Source organism: Protopterus annectens, chromosome 15.part0, assembly GCF_019279795.1.
Source record: "Protopterus annectens isolate FY-2018-M chromosome 15.part0, PAN1.0, whole genome shotgun sequence".
Taxonomy (NCBI): domain Eukaryota; kingdom Metazoa; phylum Chordata; order Ceratodontiformes; family Protopteridae; genus Protopterus; species Protopterus annectens.
Window position 1 is genome coordinate 236263559 of NC_056749.1, and position 23937 is coordinate 236287495.

General features: G+C 38.3%; 1 protein-coding gene across 1 annotated transcript in view; it reads left to right on the plus strand.

Annotated features, from left to right (window-relative positions):
• POF1B (POF1B actin binding protein) overlaps window positions 1-23937 on the plus strand; it is a 1182022-nt gene that overhangs the window by 1014921 nt on the left and 143164 nt on the right. The window contains exon 11 of the mRNA XM_044057755.1: window positions 8323-8393. Within this exon, the coding sequence (XP_043913690.1) occupies window positions 8323-8393 (71 nt within the window). The remainder of the gene's footprint in view (window positions 1-8322; window positions 8394-23937) is intronic.

Genomic DNA, 23937 nt, shown 5'->3' on the forward strand with positions numbered 1-23937 from the left:
TAAACTTTTGCAGGTAAATATGTAAATTTATGTAAAATATGAAGAGAGCTGTAGAAAAACAATACCGAAAATTCCAATTTGCATAGGGTGCATATTCTAAACGGGATAAAATGAAAGATGCTATTTTGATTTCTCTCATGATTTAGATATTTTTCCTCTTGTTGATGAGGTTCATAATGATGAAAGAAATGCAATCAGTAAAAGAATGTTTATTCTGTTACTATTTATAACACACTTCTTAAACAAATTGGTAAATTATTGAAATAGTATTGGCATCTCCTTTTTTTAGGAATGGAGATTTATCTCGTTTGATTAACCCTGTTCCTTATATTTTCTATAGGAGAGGATATAGTTTATAAGACATGTTAGCTCATAGTGATTTTAGAGTTCCAGTTAATATTTCTGAAGGTATTTGTTCTAAAAAGGCACTTTTCAGTGTGGTAAATGTTCAGTGTGTAGTCAAGTAGTCATGTTCCTAAGATTAATAATATTAGATTTGACCCTATCAATAAATGCACATGCCTCACAGAGGGAATAGTGTGTGTTTTAAAATGTCCTTGTAATTTTATTTTATGTAGGGGAAAGTCATAGAGCATTTAAATAAGATTCCAGGAACAGATTAGGGATATTAGAAGAGAACACGTGGAAAGCCTTTTAGCTACACATTTTAAACTTCATCACCAAAGTTATTTATCTTTATTAAAAGTTTGTATTTCGTTAGAAATAATAAAATTAGGTGAAAATGTTGCTCTTAAAGACAAATGGCTTCATAAGGAAGCTTTCTATATATTGAAGTATAATATGTTTGGGGGTTAAATACTGAATGCAATTGGAAATATTTAATTAATTGATTTTTTTAAGTAATTCTATTTGTGATTTAATTGATTTTATTATATATTATTGTGTTTTTTGTGCACTGCATTTTACTCCTCTAAGGCATCTCGCTGAGGTGCTAAAGGTGATTAAATACATTTTCATTCTGTTCTGTGGCTGCTGTTTTATTTTGTTTTGGTGTTTTTTAAATATGTAAATTGTCTGAGTTCTTACTACTGAACTCACATATTTCCTATCAATTCTGCCATCTTTTATTGTATTTTCCTATTTAGACCCCCCAATACAGCCTCAGTATTGCATATCACGTTCCAATTTCCAGGTGTAAACAATATCTCCTGCCGATTATTTCCTCCAAAATTCTCTTAAGCTCCATAATAATAGATTTTGGTACAATGTAAATAGATGTTCCCTTCTGATTATAATAGCCATATTAACACATAAGCTGAAATCCATTTAAAAGTAAATACCTTTCTACTGGGGGACTTCAGCTATCCATCAGTAATCTGGGTGACCTACACTGCCAATGGCTGGCATGCTCATTGATTCCTTGACATAAATGCTAACTCTCTTTTACAAATAGTTAACCATCCTACTAAAGGCCCCAGTATCCTTGATCTAGCCCTCACAAATATGGCCACTTCTTGTAGGTTATGATATGTATCCTCCTGCCTTGTTGAATCCGACCATAAATTAGTAAACCCTTTTCCATTAAAACTGATACTTCCCCTGTAAGTATCTCTGCATTTAGAAGCATCTCAAAAGCAAACCTTTAATTATTTGATGACATAAATTCTGCTGTTATCCTCTTCTGAAGAATCACATTGATGAAGCTGCTGCCTATGTCTTTGACTTATACTTCCACTTAAATAGTTGTATTGATAGGGTAGTCACTATCCACACCAAGTATAATGAGAAATTTAATAAAAAAGTATATGGTGTCACACTTGCATAAATTATATAACAGGATAATGAAATTGATTAATACATCTAAGAGGTCTCATTCTACCTACCTTAACAGTGCACTAAAGTAAACTAGTAAAGGACTTGAAGGAACTTTTAGGAAGTTCAAAGCTGATTATAAACTTTAAACAGTCACTATAACAAAACATAACTACAAATCGTTTCTACTTTCACCTTTGTCAATTGACTGTTCAACTCTTTCCCATCATCTCCCTTTCTGAGGATATTAATATTTCTTGTGGCAGCTTCTATGCCATTTTCTTGCTCATCTAATCCAACATTTTTCATGCTACATTCATTGTATAAATGATAAAGTAGGGTAATAATATACAGCCTTGTCCCACTCCTTTCTCGGTCCTGAACCGGTTATTTAATCTGTGGTTCTAACTGTTGCTTCTTTATAATAATATGAGCACTATTTAGTTATGTTCTTTTTTTGTTGTGTTTTCCAAATGTAATTCCAAGCAATACTGTAACATCATCATTTTGCAGGACTCTGAACAATTTATCTCATATTCTATCATTTTATGCATCCTTGTTAATTGAAAGGCTTTTAGGGCCCATTTATCCTCATTCTCTTGGAGTTATGGATGTAGACCAGAGAAAATAACAGCATATGTATCAGTAATGTTATGATCATTTTTAAATAGTTCTATATATTTCTGCCACTTAAGATCTTCTGCTAGGTCATGCCAATCTTTGTTTTAGATCATGCCTATTTTCACCTGGATATTTCCCTGGATATCTCAAATAGCATAAAGACATACAAACTATAGTCACTGTGGAGGTACACCAAGTCTTAGATAGAAATTTAGGTTCTGATGGCAGATAAAAGCAGTATAGCCTAGTTAATTTGGTCATGGTTCGTAGAATAAATGACATCTCAATTATCCTAGTGCTTATGCCTAGATTCCCTCATTCAGGTAAGGATGGCATTTTGTCTTTTATATCAATTTTTATATTTGGCCAGTCTTCTTGACCATACTGCCTCTTCACTGACTCCCCTTTCTGTTAAATAATATCTTCTATATCTCCCCCAAGTCTTCAGTCTTATATCCTCAAATTGTGACTTCTTGTTCCTATTCATGTTATGCAAACTAACCTTAGTCAAGTATAGTTATTATGCAGTGTAGTATAGTTGCATGGTGGATATGTTCTATATGGATTACTGGAAGGTCTTCAGCTTTGCCTTACTCAGGAATCTGGTGAGGGAACAAGTTTCTTTGTGTAGTCAATAGCTATTCTCTGCTCCATCAAGGTTTAGTTTAGCAAATGATGTCATGAGCAATGTGGCATATATTTAGTTTTAATGATGTAAAGGAGATGGACTTCTTTTTATAGTATTTTTATAGTGAGCAAACATACTCACCCGTCTGTCCCAGTGCATGAATGACAACATTGATGATGCTTGGAAGTGTCGCAACAAGACTGAAATGTGTGCATTGCATGTTCTGCATGCAGGACCAGTCTGAGGAAATTGTAGAGTTTGAGATAAATATTGTCCGGCCATTTATATGGACGCTTAGTGTCCTTCTCCCAGTCCTTGCCACCTTGGCTTAAGATGAGTTTACTAGCAGGTATTCATCTCTATAAAGTGGAGACTCCTCATGAGGTGCTAACATCAGATGGACTAGAGAAACAAAAGGGTTTGTGTAGTGGTCAGAGAGGCAGGAATCAGGGAGAGACCAACAATTATTTTGGTCAAAGGACCAAATCTAGAAACACCAATCATTTGCAGATATTATTAAATTATAAATCTGTTAGAGTAAGTGGATTTGTGCAGACACGCATTTTCTGAAGATAAACATTTTGGAAATATAATTTGCGATGTTGAATAGTGACTTTAGTCCTCATTCCTTAGCAACAAATTTGCAAAGTTTAACACTAACAGAACAAACCTTTGAGGTAAGGTGAAGCACAACCTGTAAAATAGGGACATTTGAAAGTTATTTTAAATGGTTTGGCTGGTAAATTGTAAAAACAGTATGCAAGTCACTAAAACCGATTTAATCTGTTGTATAAATGTAGAGTGTTCTACTCTCTGACTCCTCCCCTGGGATTAAGCATTGCTTAAATGGCAGCAGCTACCCACATTAAAGACAGAGACAAAACATGTTAGAATTAGCAGAATTCCAAACAAAACAAAATAATTTATTTTCATCAAATATGACTTTTTGCTGTTAGTGTTTTACTGTTCCCTAACAGCTTGTGTTTTATTGTTTAGAAACACCTGGAACGCAGACTTCTGAATAGTGTTTTACATTAATTAGGTAGGAATGCCTCTCCTGTAAACATTCAGATGCTGAGACAGTATGTGTACAGACAGGGAGTTTCGGTGAACAAGCAAGCAAGCTGTCACTTATCACAAAAGCAGAATCAAGACATTTTTAGGTGTACTTTAGAAATACCTTCTGAAACAAAAAGAAAAAACACAATACATGTATAAACAGAGTTTGCTCATGTACCTACCGTGTTTCTTTTGTCTGCTATTTCATATTCTTATAAAAATAATGCAGTCAACTTTATTTATTGATGTGCTAGAATGAAAATATAAAAAAACTTGAATATCTACCGTTTTTATTTTTATTTTTTTTTTTTAATTTAAACATTTTTTTTTCATTTCTGGTTAGCTAAATAGATTTTTTGCTTAAGCCTTTCATTCCATGCCTTTTTCTTACTAAAAAAGAATGATGTTTAGAAGTATGTAATGCCTGAGTGAGTAGATGCACAGTAATTGTACACTTGGTTGTGATTTATTTTTAATAAATTATTTTAGGGAAGTTCCCTGAAATATCAAAATATCCATTAATAACCATGCAAAGCCATAGCTAAGGTATGAAGGGGTGTCTGACCGGGTGCACTACACAAGAGGTGCCAAATAGTTCCTACAAGTCAGCATATAATCAATTGCAGCTTTAAGCAAGACTGCTAGCAGGTTTTAGTATTAATCATGGTTGCTTAAATGATTTCAAAGATTGTCTGCAGTGTGTTTTCAGAACTGGTGCTATTTTTTTCTCAAGTGTTCTGTAGCAATGATGGCAAGTGTTCTGTAGCAATGATGGCAAAGAGCTATCATGCAGAAATACAATAGCTCTTTGCCTAAAACTGGGGGAATGTTTTTCCTTGCAGAAGTTTTTATTTATTTTTAACTTTGTTCTTCAACTCCTGTTGAGGGGGTGTACCAACTGGGAATTGTTCGGGGTACTAATTTCCACATCTAAAGGTCTAAGGTGGTGTACATTTCCAAAAATCCTGCCAGCAACCCTGTTTATGCAGCACATAAAGCAGAAAAATAGTGTCAGTATCATGAAATAAGAAGAAAAACATGCTGGAGCCTAACTGATAATGAAGGTGTTTCTTCTGGACAATCCTCTAAAGATAATGGCCCATGTTTAAAAAATGTGTGAAATTTAATTTAAAAACAGCACAGTCTTGTAATCACCATAAGACTAAGTTTGGGTGCAGGTGGGAGGTGGGATTATACTATTCTTGAATATATGGTTTTAGAAGTCCCTTGAGCTTCTCCGCATCTGAACAGGACTGCCAAGTTTTCAGGTAGTCTTAAAAGATGCCACATCTCCTGGCACTCGGGCTGCACATAAACAGACTAGCCATGCCCCAGAACTATTTACATTTGTACTGCAGCATGCTGCTTGAAGAATGAGTGCTTATAAACAAATAAGGTGCATTTGCTGTACTGCAGTTTGGAGAGTGAGAGAAGTCTTTACAGCAATTTGACAATCTGTGGTGTGTATATGGAGGCTGCCTGAAAGCAGCAAACCAAAAAGTTTATTCTTACGTTGATGATCACTGTGAAGAAAGAACGTGGAAGTGAGGAGTGTGGAAACCTTGTTGGAGCCAATTTGCAGAACTCACTTGTAGAGAATTCTCATGTGGAAGTCTTGCTTTCAGAGACAGAAGCTGTGCCTGAAAGAAGCAGCCTTGCATTTTGTTTTAAAAAATGGACTGTATTTTGGAGAAGTCGTGTGAACAACTTAAGATACAGTTTATTTTTATTTCATGCTGCAAAGCCAAGTGCACTATTTTAATTTTAATTGGTAAACTTGTATTTCTATGCGTGTCCAATCTCAAGCATCTCAATGGACTTGGAGTACATACATAGAAGATGGTCTGCATCTAGTTGCGAAGTTTAGAATTTAATAGCCAACTCATTTTTCCATTCAGGAATACACAATATTGTAACAATAACGTATTTAACTGCACCTTGTAAAATTTCTTGTGTTTAGTATTACTCTACAAATCAGTGTTAAATTTGCAGGCTACAATTATATGTAAAAAGCAAGTAATTGCCCTCAAGTTGAAATAGACTTGTGGCAACTCTATGGGAAACCCCCATAGGTTTTTCATGGCATACTGCCCAGCTTTTCTTCCACACAGATACTGCTTCTGCTCAGTTGTTGCCAGCCAGGTTTTGAACTCAGGACTGCCAGTTGGTAATCCTGTGCCTTAACCTTTGTGCCATCAGGATAGGGACAAGTATATGTCCTGTTTGGGCAACTTCTGAAAATAGGATTAACCCTGAAGAGCAAGCTGGTTAACAAAATGTAAATTATCTGACTCCTAAAAGAAAGCTTTCACAGTTTCAACTTTTAGCTTCTGCTGAAAGCTGATCCTCAAATGTATGATTTAGCCCATATTTGACTTTAAAAACATTAAGGCTTACTATTAGTATGAGTTTTACATGTTGCATGGAATGTCAAGAAATGCATCTGATGGTAAGATGCCAAATTGCTCTTAGGAGAAAAAGTACCTGCCATGCAATGGGGTATGTGGGGTTGTAATAGTCTGGGAGATGGAAAGAACAAATGTCGATATGTATAAAAAAAACCTAATATCAGACAAGTGCAGTCTACAACCCCATGATAAAACATGACAATAATAATGATTCATTTGCCTGTTAAGGTACATTTTGGGTACAATAATAGCCCTCTAACAATCATTAGCTTTTTAATCTTGCTTAAGCAAATGCTATCTGTTATGTAAAACAGCTCAGTATTACAGAGAAAGAGCTCCCAGCAGTCGTAGTTTAGTTAACATCCTGGTTCTGAATGGCAGCTAATATGGTAGGATTAAGCAGCCTTGGGCCAGCACTTCTCTCACGGGTAGGGGCAGGTGTTGTGCTGCAACACAGACTGCCAGTGAATGGGGCTTACACCAGAGAGGGGCAGTAAGATGAGATCTAAAGACAGATATCCACAATGGAGTAAATTTGTGGAAACCTCCATACATTTCATCATTTGACATAATTACATGCTATACATCAGTCATGGAGAATTGGAAGGGAGATCATCTATATATATATATATATATATATATATATATATATATATATATATATAAAAACCTGGAATTGCATCACTAAGCTTTCACCCCTGAGATGAACTCATAAGGAAATGAAGCAATGGATGGAAACACCCTACAGTGAGCTCATAAGGACATGAAGAAATGGATGGACACTCCCTAAATCAAACTCGTAAGGAAATTATACTGCTTGCAATGAATTCATAAGAAAATGAGATGGTGAGTGAACACCCCTGCAATGAACTTGTAAGAAAAAGAGACAGTGGATGGACACCCCTGTAATGAACTCATAAAAAATTAGACAGTGGAACAATACCCCCTACATTGAACTCCTAAGCAAAAAAGACAGTGGATGCACAACCCTGCAATGAAGATATAAGAAAATGAGACTGTGGATGGACACCCCTACATAAACTCATAAGGAAATTAAACAGTGGAACAACACCCCCTGCAATTAATTCATAAGAAAATGAGACAGTGGATGGACACCTCTGCAATAAACTCATAAGGAAATTTGACAGTGAACAACATCCCCTGAAATGAACTTATAAGAAAATTAAACACTAGGCAGACACCCTAGGGCTTGGTGCTACCAGGGTTGAAAACCAAAAATGTATTTTAAAAATTTGTAAAATTTTTATTATGCAGCAACCATATGGTTGTTCAGACCACATCCTGAATTATGCATTCTAAAAAGTACAATGTACATTACAAAATAAAATTAATGAATAAACATGTAAAAAGCAAATGGGGTAAAATAATCTTGCAGAAATTAATAGAGAACATAATTCTAGTCAATGAAATGAGATTTGACATATGGTTACCAAACCCTTTTGCCTTATCTAACAAATTTGAAGATTGTGGCAACACTAGGAAATCAGTACTTTATCAGTAAAGTCTAACTGACCACAGATCACCTTCCAAATAACAAATTTCTGTAAGGAATACAACGATGGTGCGAAAGTATTAGAAATTAGTAAGTATTTCCAGGATGTATACTATGTTTTACTCTCATGCTACACTTTAAAATAAGAAACATGAAATTTCATGAAGCATTTGTTTTACTTTCAAAACAACAACAAATGAAGCCTTATTTCTGAGTTGCTTGGGCAATTTAATTTTAGGGCATTTCTCTTGTTATACCCTTGAAAGATGAGACACCAATAATATATGATTAATTTTTTTGTTTATTGATGGGAAGATCAGAAGACGTGGAGTCATTAATACCGAAGGGGATTTCAGAGCTGACAAAGCAGCAAATTCGTTACCTGTTGCAGGTAAGACTATAGACTAATAATAGATGATGTGAATGGAGTGCTGGGTGAAACATCCCTAATAATTTGAGTGTGTATATATATATATATATATATATATATATATATATATATATATATATATATATATGTGTGTGTGTGTGTGTGTATATATATATATATATATATATATATATATATAAATGTAAGTTCTGAAAATAAGTATCTTTTATTTGAGTTTACTATAACCCTTAACTGTTCCATCCATATTATTAATTGTGGATCTGGAAAATTGTTTTTGTTTGGTTATGCTCAAGCTTGATAAAATTTAGGACCAGAATGCTAAAACTGCACAATCAAAGACTTGCTAAAGAGAGCAGTGTGACAAGTTCTCATCAGTTCTTCAGTCATGTTTTTTTTGACAGAGTTCTAATCCAGCATCAAACTGAGAGGCAAATACAGTGAGGGACCTAGTAATAGCTGAACATTTCTTTTGGATGTTGCAGTTCCCTTTAGCCTTAGACACCAGTCAGTGGAGCTGGTAGATCTGAGTGTCTCATATAAAATACAAGGGGGCTGTTCTTAGCTTAACTGCTTATGCAGACACTGGCAGAATGTGTGAACATTGTAATCAAAAATTGTGGAAACTGCAAGTGGAAAACTTTTCAGTAGTAAATCAGCAGTTTGGAAAAATGCTGTAGAACTCTTTGTAACCAAAGAGCCTGCTTTGGTGGAAATTGCACCTATGTTTGACTATATTTAACAGAGAAGTCAAAACAGACTGATACATGTGCATTTGGAGAATTTAGTTTGTTCCTACAGAATTAAATTACATTAAAGCATCAATGATGTACTCATGTTGGATAGTAACCTGTTGTTCCTACAATAGGGGAGAGGGCTTTTTTTTCTAAAACTGGGCCTACTAGTGGAAATCTAATATCTCGTGTCTACAATTGAAGTGCAATTGAAGGTCTTATTAATATGCTAAAGAAGCATTTATTTATTCAAAATGAAATTACATGTTTAAGAAATAATGTCCAGAGCTACTTGTCTACCAGGCAGTATACTGTTATTACTGTATAACGCACTTTATACTTTAGGTACCTCACCTGGTGATCCATCTTATGATAACAGAAGTTAAAATTTTGTGATGTGGACTTATCTTTAACACTTGAAATATTACCTGTTAACTCTGTATTCATTTTTTAAGAAAATTATTAATTTAACATATTTACAATATATACAGAGAAAGAAAGAAATTTAATTTCACATACTGTTACACAATGATAGGAATAAATTGAATCACATTAAGAATCTTTGTATTTCAATAGCAACATTTCAAGGTTATCCCAACAACTAAAGGTTGTAGTATAAAAATATAGATCTTATTCTGATCACTTATTTTTCAGTTTTACATAATGTTGATAAATTTAAAAATAACTCTGCATTCTTAATGTGCACTTTCCACACATTCATCTCACCTTTGTATGCTATTGGAATTTACCATCTACCTTGTGTTAGTATTGGTTTATTTACTTTGTGCTTTTTGTGGAGTTTGTTTATTTTAATGCCAAGTAAGAAGACTCTTATGTTGAGCATTTATAGCTATTGAATCTACCATAGTTTGTCCATTTTGTAAAAATAGAGAGAGTGAGTGAGATTGCTTATGTTTCCTTACTTATTGTTATGCACTCAGACAGGCAAGCAGCAGCCTCAGTTTGACTTCAAACTGGTATGGACAGACTCTTGTTTTATCAGAGTGGTTTTCCCACATGTAGTAGAGAATGTGGGCAACGCTCTAAAGTCATTTGTTTTGTAATAATGTTACATTTTTCAGACTGAAGAAAAGTGTGAAAGCTATACTCCAGGCCATGTCAACATGAGAGCAAGCTACTACTATATAGTTAAACTTATAAGCAATTAATTCACACCTTTACATTCCTATAAAAGTATCTCCCAGATGAAGAATTTTTGGAAGCTTTTCTGACTAAAGCAGACTGCATCATATGTGTACCTTAGAATAGGTTGTAGCAGATTATGGACATTTTCTCGCAACTAACTAATGTTGCACATCTAACTCTCAGGACATTTCTCAGAGCCCTAAGTTACATGGTACCCTCAATCTGGATCCATCCACTCATCTATCATAAGTTCACAGCTTCATAGGTGTATACTAAACTAATAACTACCAGGGCCATGGTAAGCCTAGCAGTGTGATCTAGGCCAATTGTGTCCCTATATATCACAGGAGTTTATTAGGAGGGGGTATGTTAGGAAGTTTATACAAGATGTTCATTGTGTTACCCTGCTGCAGTCATCACATTTGGGTTATCCTGCCATCAGGCGGTCCCGCAGTCGGCCCGAATTCCAAAGTCTTGGTCCGGCGTCGGTTGCTGTCGCTTCTTCCCTGACGTCAGTGCGCCAGGTGTATATAAGAGGCATTTGATGCCATTTTCTTCCGTCTTTCTTGCCGCGTGGTGCCCGAAGCAGTTCGCAAGTGCTGGTCGGCCGATACCTGAGATTTTTTATTTGAATTTCAGTCCGAAGTCTTCAATAAAGCTAAGTACCCCATTGGGGAACATTTTCTTGCCTCAGTCCGATGTCAGAAAAAGTTAACAATTGCATTTCTTGTGGGAAGCAAATACCTCATAAGGACTTCCATTCCTATTGTATTACTTGCCTAGGCCCAGACCACGACATCACAGGTTGTCGGTTTTGCGCTAGGTTTAATAAACGCACTATCAAATGCCGTTTTGACTTCGCACGGCATTACTTTGGTAGGAAATGTAATTATATCATGCCGTCGGAGCAGCCGACAACCACAATTCATAAAAAACACAAGGATAAGGACAGGCAGCCTAGGAATAAGCCAGACACCGAGGCCTCAGCTGGGCCTGTTGCCGGTTCTCCGGTTTTCAGTGAGGCAGCTACGCAGCCCCTGACTACCACAGACCTGGAACCCCAGACAGCTGCCGACTCCCAAGCGGAGTCTACTATACTGATGCAGCCATCTACCAACACCGGTGCAGAATTAGACACCAGTGCAGAGGAAACACCTTCGGTTGCAGAAGGTGTCTTCAGACCGACTACACTCACCATTAAATCTTATGCTAAGCTTAAAACTCCTTTAAAACCTAAGAAATCTGTTCATCAGTCTACAGGTCAAGGCCCCATGCCTAAGAAGCAGATGCTTAAGATGGCTGAAGATTTAATTACCCTTATCAGGGGTTCCCATCCCCCTCCTGATAAAAGACCAAGACAAGAGGAAGATTATGCATCCTCTGACCAGGTTTCTCTCTCCTCAAATTCTTCTGAGGAACAGGATTACACTTTTCCACCTTACGAGGATTCTGATGCTGAAGACTCTATTCCCTCAGCATCTACCCCTGAAGACTACTCCTTTGGGGAAACATTACATACCATGAGGGAACATTTCCACTGGGAAGGCCAGGATTACTCAGATTCTAAGAAAAGGCTCCGAGAGTTCCTTTTATTACCCCAGCACTGACCTCTTGCTATCCCTCCTGTTTTAGATATTGTGGATGATGTCTACTTGGAGTCTAGTTTAAATCCAGACTCTTTACCTCCTACTCTAGCCAAACCAGGCAGATACTACAGAGTACCTGACTCACACAAATTCCTTTATAAAAGCCCTATAGCTGACCCAGAAACCATGTCCCAGGGTCCTAAGGGAGCAAAAGCTTCTATGGCTAAAAATCCTGTGCTCTCTGAAAGATTCCAGAGCCCTAGATAGATGGGGAAAGAAAATATACACCTCTGCAACTCTGGCTATGAGAGCATTAAATTGCCAGTTTCACATGTTGAAATATCAACAATTCCTGATGTCTCAGTTAAAACAAAAAATGAGCACACATTCAGAACAGCCTGAATTCAAGGAAATGCAGGATCTGTTGCATGCAGCTGAACAGGTGGGCAAGCATACTTTACAGTGCGGATTTGATTCATTGGAAGCTTCCTGTAGAGCAGCTGTTACTGGCTCTGTCATCACAGACATGCTTAGTTAAAAGAGCAAACCCTCCCTGACCATGTTAAAGTAAAAGTATTAGACGAACCTTTACAACAAGATGTATTATTTAGTGTCAAAGCAGAAGAGGTTTTAAAGAAAATGGAGGATAAGGCTAAATCTATGCAAACGGTCAAAAATTTCTTGCAGGTACAACCCCCTCGCTTCAGCAGAAATTGGCCAACAAACAATTGGTCCTTTCCAGCTTCAGACAGATCACAGAGGGGCAAATACAGATGGCCAAGGGGCAGAGGTCAGTCACAGGGCCCTTACAAACCTCACCAATGGGGTTCTGCTACCCAGAAAGGAGGAGAAGACAGGCAGGCCTCAAGCTAGCAGAAGACAGACACAATGACTCTATCCTCAAACTACCAAGCAGATCTCTCCTGGCAGCACCCTTGGGAGGAAAACTAGCATTTTTTGCAGACAACTGGCACATCATCACAAAAAACAAATGGGTTCTAAATATTGTCTCTCAAGGATACAGATTCCATTTTCATACCTTACCAAGGATCAAAGGAATGCCAAACCTGCCACCAAATCAATGGGCAGAGGCACAAAAACAAATTACAGCTCTCATGAACATGAGCCATTCAACAGGTACCTACACAGGAGCAAGGACAAGGATTTTACTCAAGACTCTTCCTAGTTCCAAGAAAGGACAAAGCATGGAGACCCATTCTGGATCTTTCAATTCTGAACACCTATCTGCAAGTGCCAAAATTCAAGATGTTAACACTACAGCAGCTTCTTCCCATGTTGGGCAAGAATGCTTGGCTAGTCACTTTGGACCTCAAGGAGGCATACCTACATGTCCCTATCAGACAAAAGTGCAGAAGATACCTCCGCTTCATTGCAGGTTCAACGCATTATCAATTCTCTGCACTGCCCTTTGGCTTATCTACTGCACCCAGGGTCTTCACAAAATGCATGGCACCAGTAATTGCATACTGCAGACAGAGGAATCCAAATATACCCATACCTGGACGACTGTCTTATTCAAGCAGAAAGCAAGGACATCCTTTTACAGCATCTGGCATTTGTCAAACACCTTCTAAGTTGCTTAGGGTACACAGTAAACGAAAAGAAATCAAAACTAGTGCCCTCACAAAACATAATATTCCTGGGTGCCAGCTTGAATACAACGGCCGCCCAGATGGCTTATCTCACGCCAGACAAACAATGACAGCTGTTTCAATATTTCAAAATAATGGCAACAAAGACCCAACTCCCTGCAAGAAAAATTCTGCAGGCCTTGGGATTCATGGCATCTTGCATACTACTAATACCATTTGCAAAACTGCATATGAGGAAATTACAATGGTACCTGAAAAGTGTATAGACTCAGCACAGCCACAGCTTGGCAACAATGATTCCACTCATTCCCTGCCTTCAACAGGAGTTTCTATGGTGGGCACAGGCATGTCACCTCAACAAGCGTCAGCCTTTCACCTTGCCCACAGCCAGGCAAACTATGACAACAGATGCATCGGACTATGCCTGGGGAGCACATATGGCAGGACAGTGCATTCAGGGCAAATGGACTACAGATCAGAGACACCTGCATATCAATCAAAAAGAAATGCAAGCGGTGCAGAATGCCCTAACAGCTTTCAAGGACCTTCTACACCCGGGACAACTACTAATAAGGACAGACAACACCACAGTTAGGTGGTACATAAACAAGCAAGGGGTCACACATTCCTACCCTCTATGCAGACAAGCAATGACCTTGTGGAACACTGCACTGTCTTACCAGGTTCAATTATAAGCACAATTCCTGTCAGGAAAGAAAAAAAACATTGGCAGACGACCTAAGCAGAAACATCATGGATCCACACGAATGGAAATTAGATCCACAAGTATTTGCAATGATAGCTCAAAAATGGGGACGCCCAGACATAGATCTGTTTGCAAGCCCCCACAACCACCAACTGCAAATATTTTGCACAAGTACCTTCCATCCACTAGCTTGGAAAGTGGACGCCCTCTCATTCAGTTGGAAAACATTAACAGTGTATGCCTTCCCACCACTGCCTCTTCTAGCAAAGGTACTGCTGAAAGTCAGACTAGAGGCCACAGATGATTCTCGTTGCACCAGACTGGCCACGCCAACATTGGTATCCAATTTTAAGGAACATGGCCCAGGGCCCACCATGGATTTTGCCACAAATTCCTCACCTGCTCACCCAGTGAGACCATCTGATTCTACACGGCCAGGTCAATACTTTAAACCTGGCTGCATGGCAAATTACCTAAACAACCAGCCAACACCTTTATCCAAAGCTGTTATGGATGTCATTCTGGAGGCCAGGAGGCCCAGCACCAGGAAAACCATTCAGACAAATGGAAAAGATTTTGAACCTGTAACCAGGCTAAAGGCCTAAATCCCCTGGAGCCGAACATTCCTCAGATTCTACAATATTTAACTGAGATGTTACACAAAGGACTTTCCTTTTCATCTATTAAGATCCACGCCTCAGCAATTTCAGCTCATTACAACACGGATCCTCCTTTATTTTCACATCCACTCCTAAGACAGTACCTCAGAGGGGCTAAGAACTTAAGACCGCCAAGGAGAGCTCCAACACCTACTTGGGATCTCAACTTTGTCCTGGAAAAGCTTATACTGCCACCCTTTGAACCAGCTTTTTCAACTGATTTAAAATTTCTTTCTTGGAAAACTGCCCTACTTCTAGCAATAACCTCAGCTAGAAGAGTCTCAGAGCTACAGGCACTAATGGCAGTGGAACCTTTCCTCATTTTTCATCAAGACAGAGTTTCTCTATGAACTAATCCTTCCTTTATGCCAAAGGTGGTATGCAGTGTGGCCCTAAACCAAACCATTCACTTGCCCACCTTCTTCCCAAATCCCCAGAACAAAAGAGAGACTCCTGCACTCTTTGGACATTCACAGGCAATTACGTTACTACTTGGATAAAACTAAGGCTTTCAGAAAAACTGACCAGCTCTTTGTAGCCTATGCTACAGGATCACAAGGAAAAGCCATCTCAAAACAGACCATTTCTAAATGGATAGGACATTGCATACGTTTCTGCTACACACATCATGGGAAACCAGTACCTGCTAACATTAGGTCCCACTCCACCAGGGCTACAGCTACATCAGCAGCCTTTCTCAGGGGGAGTGCCAACCAAGGATATTCTGGAAGCTGCTACTTGGAGTTCAGTGCACACCTTCACCAAACACTATCACTTACCTCTTTACTCTAAGACTAGAGCTGGTTTTGCCACTGCATTTTTGCAGGGCCTACTAGCTTCTTCTAACCCTGTTTGACTCCACCTCCCCTCCTTAGCTTTGGGATTCAACCCAAGTGTGATGACTGCAGCAGGGTAACACGATGAACATAGTACAGTTTTGTACCTACCATAAATGTAGATGTTCGAGTGTTCACCCTGCTGCAGTCCAGGTTACCCTCCCTCCCTCCATCCCCTCTGAACTAGCTGAACTTATCTCTACCACTTTATCCTATTCTACCTCTGTGGTGTATTTGCTTGTACCTAAGGGTTTTGTTTTATTTTTATATAGCTATATATATATATATATTGCCTACCTGTTGGGGGCACCTGACATCTGGGGCAAGAAAAACTGAAGAAAATGGTGTTGGATGCCTCTTATATACCCCTGGTGCACTGACGTCAGGGAAGAAGCGACAGCAATCGACGCCGGACCAAGACTTTGGAATTCGGGCTGACTGCGGGGACCGCCTGACGGCAGGATAACCCAAGTGTGATGACTGCAGCAGGGTGAACACTCGAACATCTATATTTATGGTAGGTACAAAACTGTACTTTATGTTGGTGGAATGGGAGGTATGTTAATTTGGACATTGCTGTCTGCCTGTCTATCCAACCATAACACCCTTTTTTCATTTTTCACATGGGGCCAGGGATGTCACTTCCACTGTGACAATCATCTAGATGCTTTGTAATGTATGATTCCATGTAAGGACAATTCAGTGCTATTTCAAACATCGATAAGATGACAGCACACATTCTTTTGAAGAGGTTCACCCTCTCATTTCTGCATCAGTAAAGAATTTCATTGATGGAGTTTTCAGGTTTCATTAAATTGAGGCTTCAAATTTTTCACAGATTGTTTGCTAGCACAGCATTGGTGAAGAAATTCTCAAAAACAGATTTGGGGAAAGGGTTTGATAAGAGCAGTTTTCCATATATCTGGCATTGTGTTTTAAGTTATGCAGAAGTTATAAGAAGAGTTATAGAAGGGAATCTTTGCAGAGTGAGATGAAGCCAGAGAGTAGGTTATCTGCCCCATGGAGTACATCCAGGGTTATTTTCTAGTAAGGGCTCAATGTCTTTGAGTGATTTTTCTTAAAACAAAAGAGGGAGATAAATGGAGGGGGGGTAGTTAAGTTGGCCAAGAGATGGAGGTTATAGTACTAGGCAGCTGGCTGAATTCCTTGAAAAAGGCAGAAGTTGATAGTCCACCTTGAGAGGTCTCCAAGGTGATAGTGTAGGAGGAAATATCTGTAGATTTCAGTCTTGAGAAGATTTACTTCCTGCCAAAACTGTTTGGACTTGCATAGCCGAGACAATTTGTGTTTGAAATACTTGGCATTAAGCCTGCATATTGCTTGCTTAGCTAGATTACTCAGAGGAGTAAAGGCAATGTGATTTCTGGTGAGGGGTTTGTCTCCATGAAGACCATGCATGGTCTGCAAGTTTGAGCAGAGCTTTCAATTCAGTGGATATCCAGGGAATTTTGTTGCATTTGAAAAGGCTTTGAGTGAGATGAAAGAATTTGTCTTGAAGATGAAGAGTGTGTTAGAGCTGTATCAGTTAAGGGGGGGTTCTGTTAGTTGCCAAGCATTAAAAAACAAAATTGCCAGCCAAGAGAGGTAAAGCCAATGTTTTAGTACTTTTTTTTTTTAAATATTGTTTACTACTATTTTATGCAAAACATGTATGTGTGGTAGTTTTTGATGTGCAGTTAATTTAACATCTTTTAATTGATTTTTTAAAGTTTTATTATAATCTATTTATGTATTACATTGTTTGAATAGAAATATTTTTTGCATTTGTGCAATTAATGCTTTTGTAAGCTGGTAATGGGGCCTGTTCAATAGTTGCTGGGTGTTTTTTGAGATTTTAAGTACTGGTGGCAAATCTGGGTTTGAAAGTAGCTAGTTTGGAGGGTAGTTTTGGTGACTGGTGAATAATTTGGAAGAGTACTGGGCAATTATCCCTGAATGAAGGTTGAAAAAAGATATTTGGGAGATAATATGGTTGTTGGGGATTAGCAGATCCAGGAAGGCATGGCTGTTGGTTAGGAGATTTGGACGGGTTGTGTCATTAACATTACTGTAGAAAAAGATATGAGAGGTAAGCAGCAGGTGATAACAGAGATCCTGTATACGGTTGATATTGGCTAGGAAGTCAATAGTGCAATGTCTCAGGGGGTCTAGGTAGTTTAAGTCCCCTAGAATAGTTTTGTTTTTATTACTGCTGCTAAAGAATAAGAGATTTAACTGTATTAATCGTGGCTGGAGGAGGAAGGTAAGCAGTTGCTTACCATTTTTACGAAGAATGAGAGTTTTCCCACTTTGCCTATTGTGAAGGCTTGCATCTTGCAGATATTTGTAGAAGAGGAGCAAGTGCTGAATATTGGGGTTTCTATGCTTTAATTATAGGTTCATAGGTAGGTACTAGGCTATCTGCCCGAGGGTATTTATAAGCCTAGCCAGAGTGTGTCGGCTTTTGCCACCCTATTGATTAATTAACTGATCCTCTGTCAAACGGAGCCAATGAAGTGATCCCAGGGGTGTATTTTCTGTTACCCATCCATTCGTCAAGGTTTCTCTTGGAGTGTTAGTGAGAGGCTCTGCCTAATGTAGTTTGGAATTTTCTTCCAAAGCATGGGGAGTCTCTGTGACAGGAATCTATCCCTCCAGCATTGTCTGTTTATTGTTGTAGCAAGGTTTAGCTAACTAGAGTGCGTGGTTCGCAGTGACTTGGATTTCTTTAGGCGGAGCATGTCCATCAGTTCGGATTTCTTTAGGTGGAGCATGTCCATCAGTTCGGATTTCTTTAGGTGGATCATGTCCATCAATTCTGAGTTGGACATGACTTTGTAATTTGGGCGGAGATCACCTCAGAGTTAGCGATATGCCACTGAGTACAGCCGGAGTTTTTTCAGTCGGGCTGCATAGGACATATGTTTGAGGCCAGTAATCCTCTTGGTGAGGTACTTTTGTGGTCTTTCCAGCTGCTGGAAGTGTCTTGTGATGTACATCCCAAATGGGGCATCGTACCTAATGAGTCTGAGTGATGAGTACAGGGGAACTATAACCTCTTTATTTCTAGATGCGAACCCTTTAGTAATTAGATGGGCCACATAGAAGGATTTCCTAACTACTTTGGCAATATGATGGTCAAAGGAGAGATTACGGTCTACCTGGGTCCCCAGATCTCTTATTACCTCTTCTGTATTAAGGGGACTGCCACCTATGTGGTAATTCATGGGTGTTTTGTTTTTTCCAAATGGGATGACTATGCATTTTTTTGGCATTTAGCTTGAGGCCATGACTTTGACACCAGGTGTCCGTCTCAGTAAGGCCCTTTTGGAGGATGTCCGTGTCAGCTGGAGAGTCAATTATGGCTCCCAGTTTGCAGTCATTGGGGAACTTGGTTAGCCATAGTTCTCCTGTGTTTGCCTGTACTTCTGAGAAGTACATGCCGAACAGTAGGGGTCCCAGGACTGAGCCTTGCGGGACACCACTTGTGACTGGTTTAGAGTCGGACCTGGAGTCCGCAATTCTTACCGTGTGAGTTCTGTCTAAGCCAGTTGGCAACTCATCTTGTGACATAGGGGGTTTATGTTCAGACTGGTGAGTTTTTCTGTAATACCAGAGTGGGGAATGGTGTTCAAAGCCTTGGCGAGGTCCAGGTAGGCTGTGTGAACCACTTTTCCCTCGTCTATGGCCTTGGTGACTGTCAGTGACAGATTTGATGTCAGGGGAGTGGGTTGTAATAAAGGGGTTTATTAGAAATGCTTTGGGAGTTAATTAACATAAATAAGAGGGTGGAGGTGTGAGAAAACTTGTAGGTGTTATGTAGATGGTGGGAACTGGACTGAAATCAATGCTGGCTTTGAGGGAGGAGTATGAAGAAGATGAAAATGAATTCATAGAGGTGTTTAGGAAGTTTGACTTTTTTTTTGGTTTGTTTTTTTGTGTGTACATGTGTGTATTTTAAAACAAAATTGAAGAATAGAGCCAAAGACTGAATCTGGTCAGAGTCGAAGTTCTTTAACAATTCCATCCATCCTCAACCCCTTTTTCCCATTTTGCACATGGGGTCGGGTGCCAGTTCAACAGTAACAATCATCTTGAGCCAAAGTTTACACCGCAGGGTGGCTAGCCCTGGCACGGTAGTTCATATGTACCACTCACTTGCATGTATGGCCAATTTAGAATATCCAGTCCACCTACTGCATGTCTTTGGAATGTGGGAGGAAACCGTAGCACCGGAAGAAACCCATGTGACCGCAGGGAGGATATCAGACTCTGCACAGAAGGCTTTAATAAATGTGATTTAATAAATTATGAAACAAGTAGCAAACTATTAAGAAACATGACATGACTTTGCAGCGCAAAAGTGAAATTATTACTGTACTGATAACATTAACTGATGAAAACAACACAAGTAAAGTAAAATGAGAGTAAAATAAGGCAAAAATGAAATAAGATGTATTGTAAAAGTAATGGATGAGAGAGACCTGGTCATGTACTGTATCAAAAAAGAAAAAAAAATGGTCAACATGGAGGACACAGAAAGCATCACATTACTGAAGTTTGGGTTTGCAGTAGGAGTGACTATAGGCATGGTAGGAGGCCTTGCCAAATTCTTACATTTTACAAATGTGTAAAAGCAAAGCAAGGGTTTTAAAAGAATTTGCATGAAGTTGTTGAACATAAATATGAAAATTAATGGTTTCTTGGTTATTTTAAAGTGAAAATGCTTGATATTTTGAGGTCAAAAAATGTATGAGATAGTGAAGCAGGTTGGGAGGGTGGCTTAATGGCTAAGGTGTTTGCCTTACAAACACAAGGTGCAGGGTTTGAGTCTCACAAGGGATAATTGGCTAGGCTTAAAATGGCTCGCAAGGGCAGTTAGCTTATTACTAAAAACTATGAACCTAAAAACAAAACTATAAACTATGAAATTTAAAATGATGGAGAATTAGTAGACAGAATGTGAAATTTAAATTGGATGCCAGTGCAGAGTACAACATCTTTTCAGAAAATATATGTAAAAGCTTGTCTGTTTGGCATTCAAGAAAACTTTTTCTGCCACTCTAAACGATTCCGGCTACGAGGTCACCACATTAGGTTGGAACCTGCTGATACGTCAGTACAAGAATAACTAACAAGTAAATTTAAAAGTGTAATTCTCCTATTATTTTGGATTTTTTGTTTGAGAAGCTATGAATGATTAAAACAAAACATACTCTGGAAACAAAGACTGAATGTGTTTAAACTCAGTCACATGGACCATGTGTGGATAATCATTTTCACAGCCACCAAGATGTCTTTCATTCTGTACAAAAGAAACAACCATAATATCCCACATGTCTGAGTTTTTCCACAGTCTTGGATAGCTTGACAGGAACAAATTACATTCAAATAAAACCTGATGCAGTACCAGTGATCCATGCTTTCGGACAAGAACTTACAGCTTTCAGAAGTATAGTTAAACAGGAAGTGAATTGCATGGGAAGTTTAGATGCTAATAAAATCAGTTTAGAGCTACAACATTCAAGTTTCTATTCATCCATCAAATCTGAATAAAATTAGAGTATTTCTCACCACATACAGTTAAAATGTTATAAGAATGCAATATGCTATATGGCACAAATCAAAGTTTCTTGAAGGTAAATTAATTCAAAAGATCTCCATTTTTTGTACTTCTACTACTCTGTTAAGAATGTACAGAATCCTAAGGCTTCTGTTTATAGATTGAGACAGCATAATTTAGCAAATGTAAAATCAGTGACAATTCTGAAATGATTGGATCATATTTTAATATCAGAGGGCTTGAAAGATGATCCAGAAAAACAATCTGAGAAGTTGTGCAACTGTCACGGAGTCATGGCCAGAATGTTTTTAGAAGTTAGTCTTGAAATGTTGGTAGATTTATATTTAAGATACAGAGTTCTGTAAGAATGCTATTAGACTGAGATGTAGCCTCTGAAGAGAGCTTGTGATCAGGACAAAAGCTTTGAAATGTATTTATTTATGTACTTATTTATTGACATTTGGTTAATGAGATGGTCCACTAGGTTAAAACTGCCCCATTTTCAATGGAGGCCTGGGGAGAAAAACTCAAAAAATATAACATTTGACATTTATATAGATAAATAATGTAGAACCATTTTAAACAAAGTTTTAGCTTCTTAGTGCTCCAAAAACATAAATGCTCAATTGAGTAACTTGTATTCCATTGTTCAATTACTATGATGTGAATAAGCCAGTTGTTAGAAGTACAGGCCTGTCAGAATAGTAAAGTGGCTGTATACCTACAGGAGACAAAACCTTTACAGATGCACAGGTGAAACATACTCAAGTAGAAAGAAAGCAACAGTGTGCGGATGTGAGTAATTTCATGAATATGCCAATGATAAAGAAGTCAGGTGAAAACAGATCTCAAACCCTTACTATCATAATAAGAAAAATCCTGTTCAAGGGATCTGCAAGCCTGTAAAAGGTGTTAGTTGACCTGCAGAGGTAATATGGAAAGTAATATCAAAAGTGAAATATACACTAGGCAAGGAAATGCACATAGCAGATGTAATGTATAGAGAGCATACTTGCCAAAGAATAACAAGCAATGCTAGAAGAAAAACTACAGATGTTCTATACAGTACTGAAGTTACTAATGTAGAAAAAGTAAAGTAATGTCAGAGATGTCCTGATACAGATTTAGAGATCCAAGTAAAAGGTTAGCCCGAGCAAAATCCACAGTAAGGAAAGAAATACAGGCTTAATTTTCTGTCAAAGTTGTGCCCAGAGTATAATATTCAAAGCTGATAAAATAATAGCTCCTAATCAGCTGACAAAACAAATGTTTGAGGGGACACGCATCCACTTCTAAAAACAGTAAATTACATAGAAACATTAAGAGATGTAATGATTTGGCCCTGTATGTCTGCTCATATAGAACAAGTAGTACATGTATGTATCATAACAATCCAATAAAAAAAAGCATGTTATACCCAGTTCCAATCAATCCATAGTAACACTCTTATATGTGAGGATTATTATTCCAAGTTGCTTAAAATAACAAAATGGGACTGACACTGTAAGTCCAAGTGTAATTAGTGCATGAAGTCAATATTTTTAAGAAACAATGTACCTATTACTCTCATGTTTGATGGTGCACAAGTCAAAAAATACAAAAGATTTTTGCAACTAAGACAAATAATGTCGGAGCCACATTAATATCATTCAAAATGAAAAATGGAAGATCTTTCCTAAAAGAGAATTTAATTAAAAAGCTCTCTAGTAGAAGTATGAGTATTTTACCTTGTAATTCAACAAAATGATGACCGTTTCTGGGTGGATGCTGAAATTGGTCCAATGGGATCAGTGTTCTGCCCTAGTTAAACTGGATAAATAAATAAATTCTGCAATATGGGAATACTGCACTGAACTGAAAAAGAAAGCATGTTCTACCCTAGACCTAACTGTTAAGCTGAATTAATTGTTTGTAATTTACCTAGTATTGAATACATTTAAGCTACTGAGCCAGGAAGCCAGCAGCCATACCCCCTCTCTACCCCTGAAGCAATTGATTATTTCCCTCTTTTGAATCCACTATCTGAACCATCTTTAACAGCTATCTTCATTACAGATACCTCTTGCTGTACCTTACTCTCCGCCCAATAGGAGATGCCCTAATCTAGCCTTGGGTTACTCTTACCCCACCTTCCTATATTTCATCACAGTATATTTTCCCTATTTCATCCCTGACCTCTTTCTAATCTTCTTGCTGTATTACACTGCTCTTATTTTTTTCTTTTCCCTCCATCTAACTACATTGTATTCTTTTCCACTCTGCTATCCTTTACCTCCTCACAGTTGTATTATCACACTCCACTTACCTGTAACTACTCAGAGTCGATCAAGACATCTGCTGCTCACAGATTGGCTCTACAGAATCTTCCTTCACCTGCTCTAACCCATTCCGTTCACCCTACGGCCTCCCTCCGCTCCCCTACCCCCAAATCTCACCCACCCCCAGTGCTCCTACATTTATACTTCTGAGGCCACACCCCCTCGATCGCTATCCAATAGCTTTCGACAACTTATTGTAAATCACATACCTACAAACCCACTCCCATACTAGGAATATTTTTACCACCCCTGGAATACTACATCACACTAGACTATCTCACTACCAGCCTCTACACTTCTGACTATATTCTTTGGTTTTACCCACCATGCCCTTAACCCACAAACCAATACTTATAAATCTGTTTCTCTTACTTGCAGAGCTACCC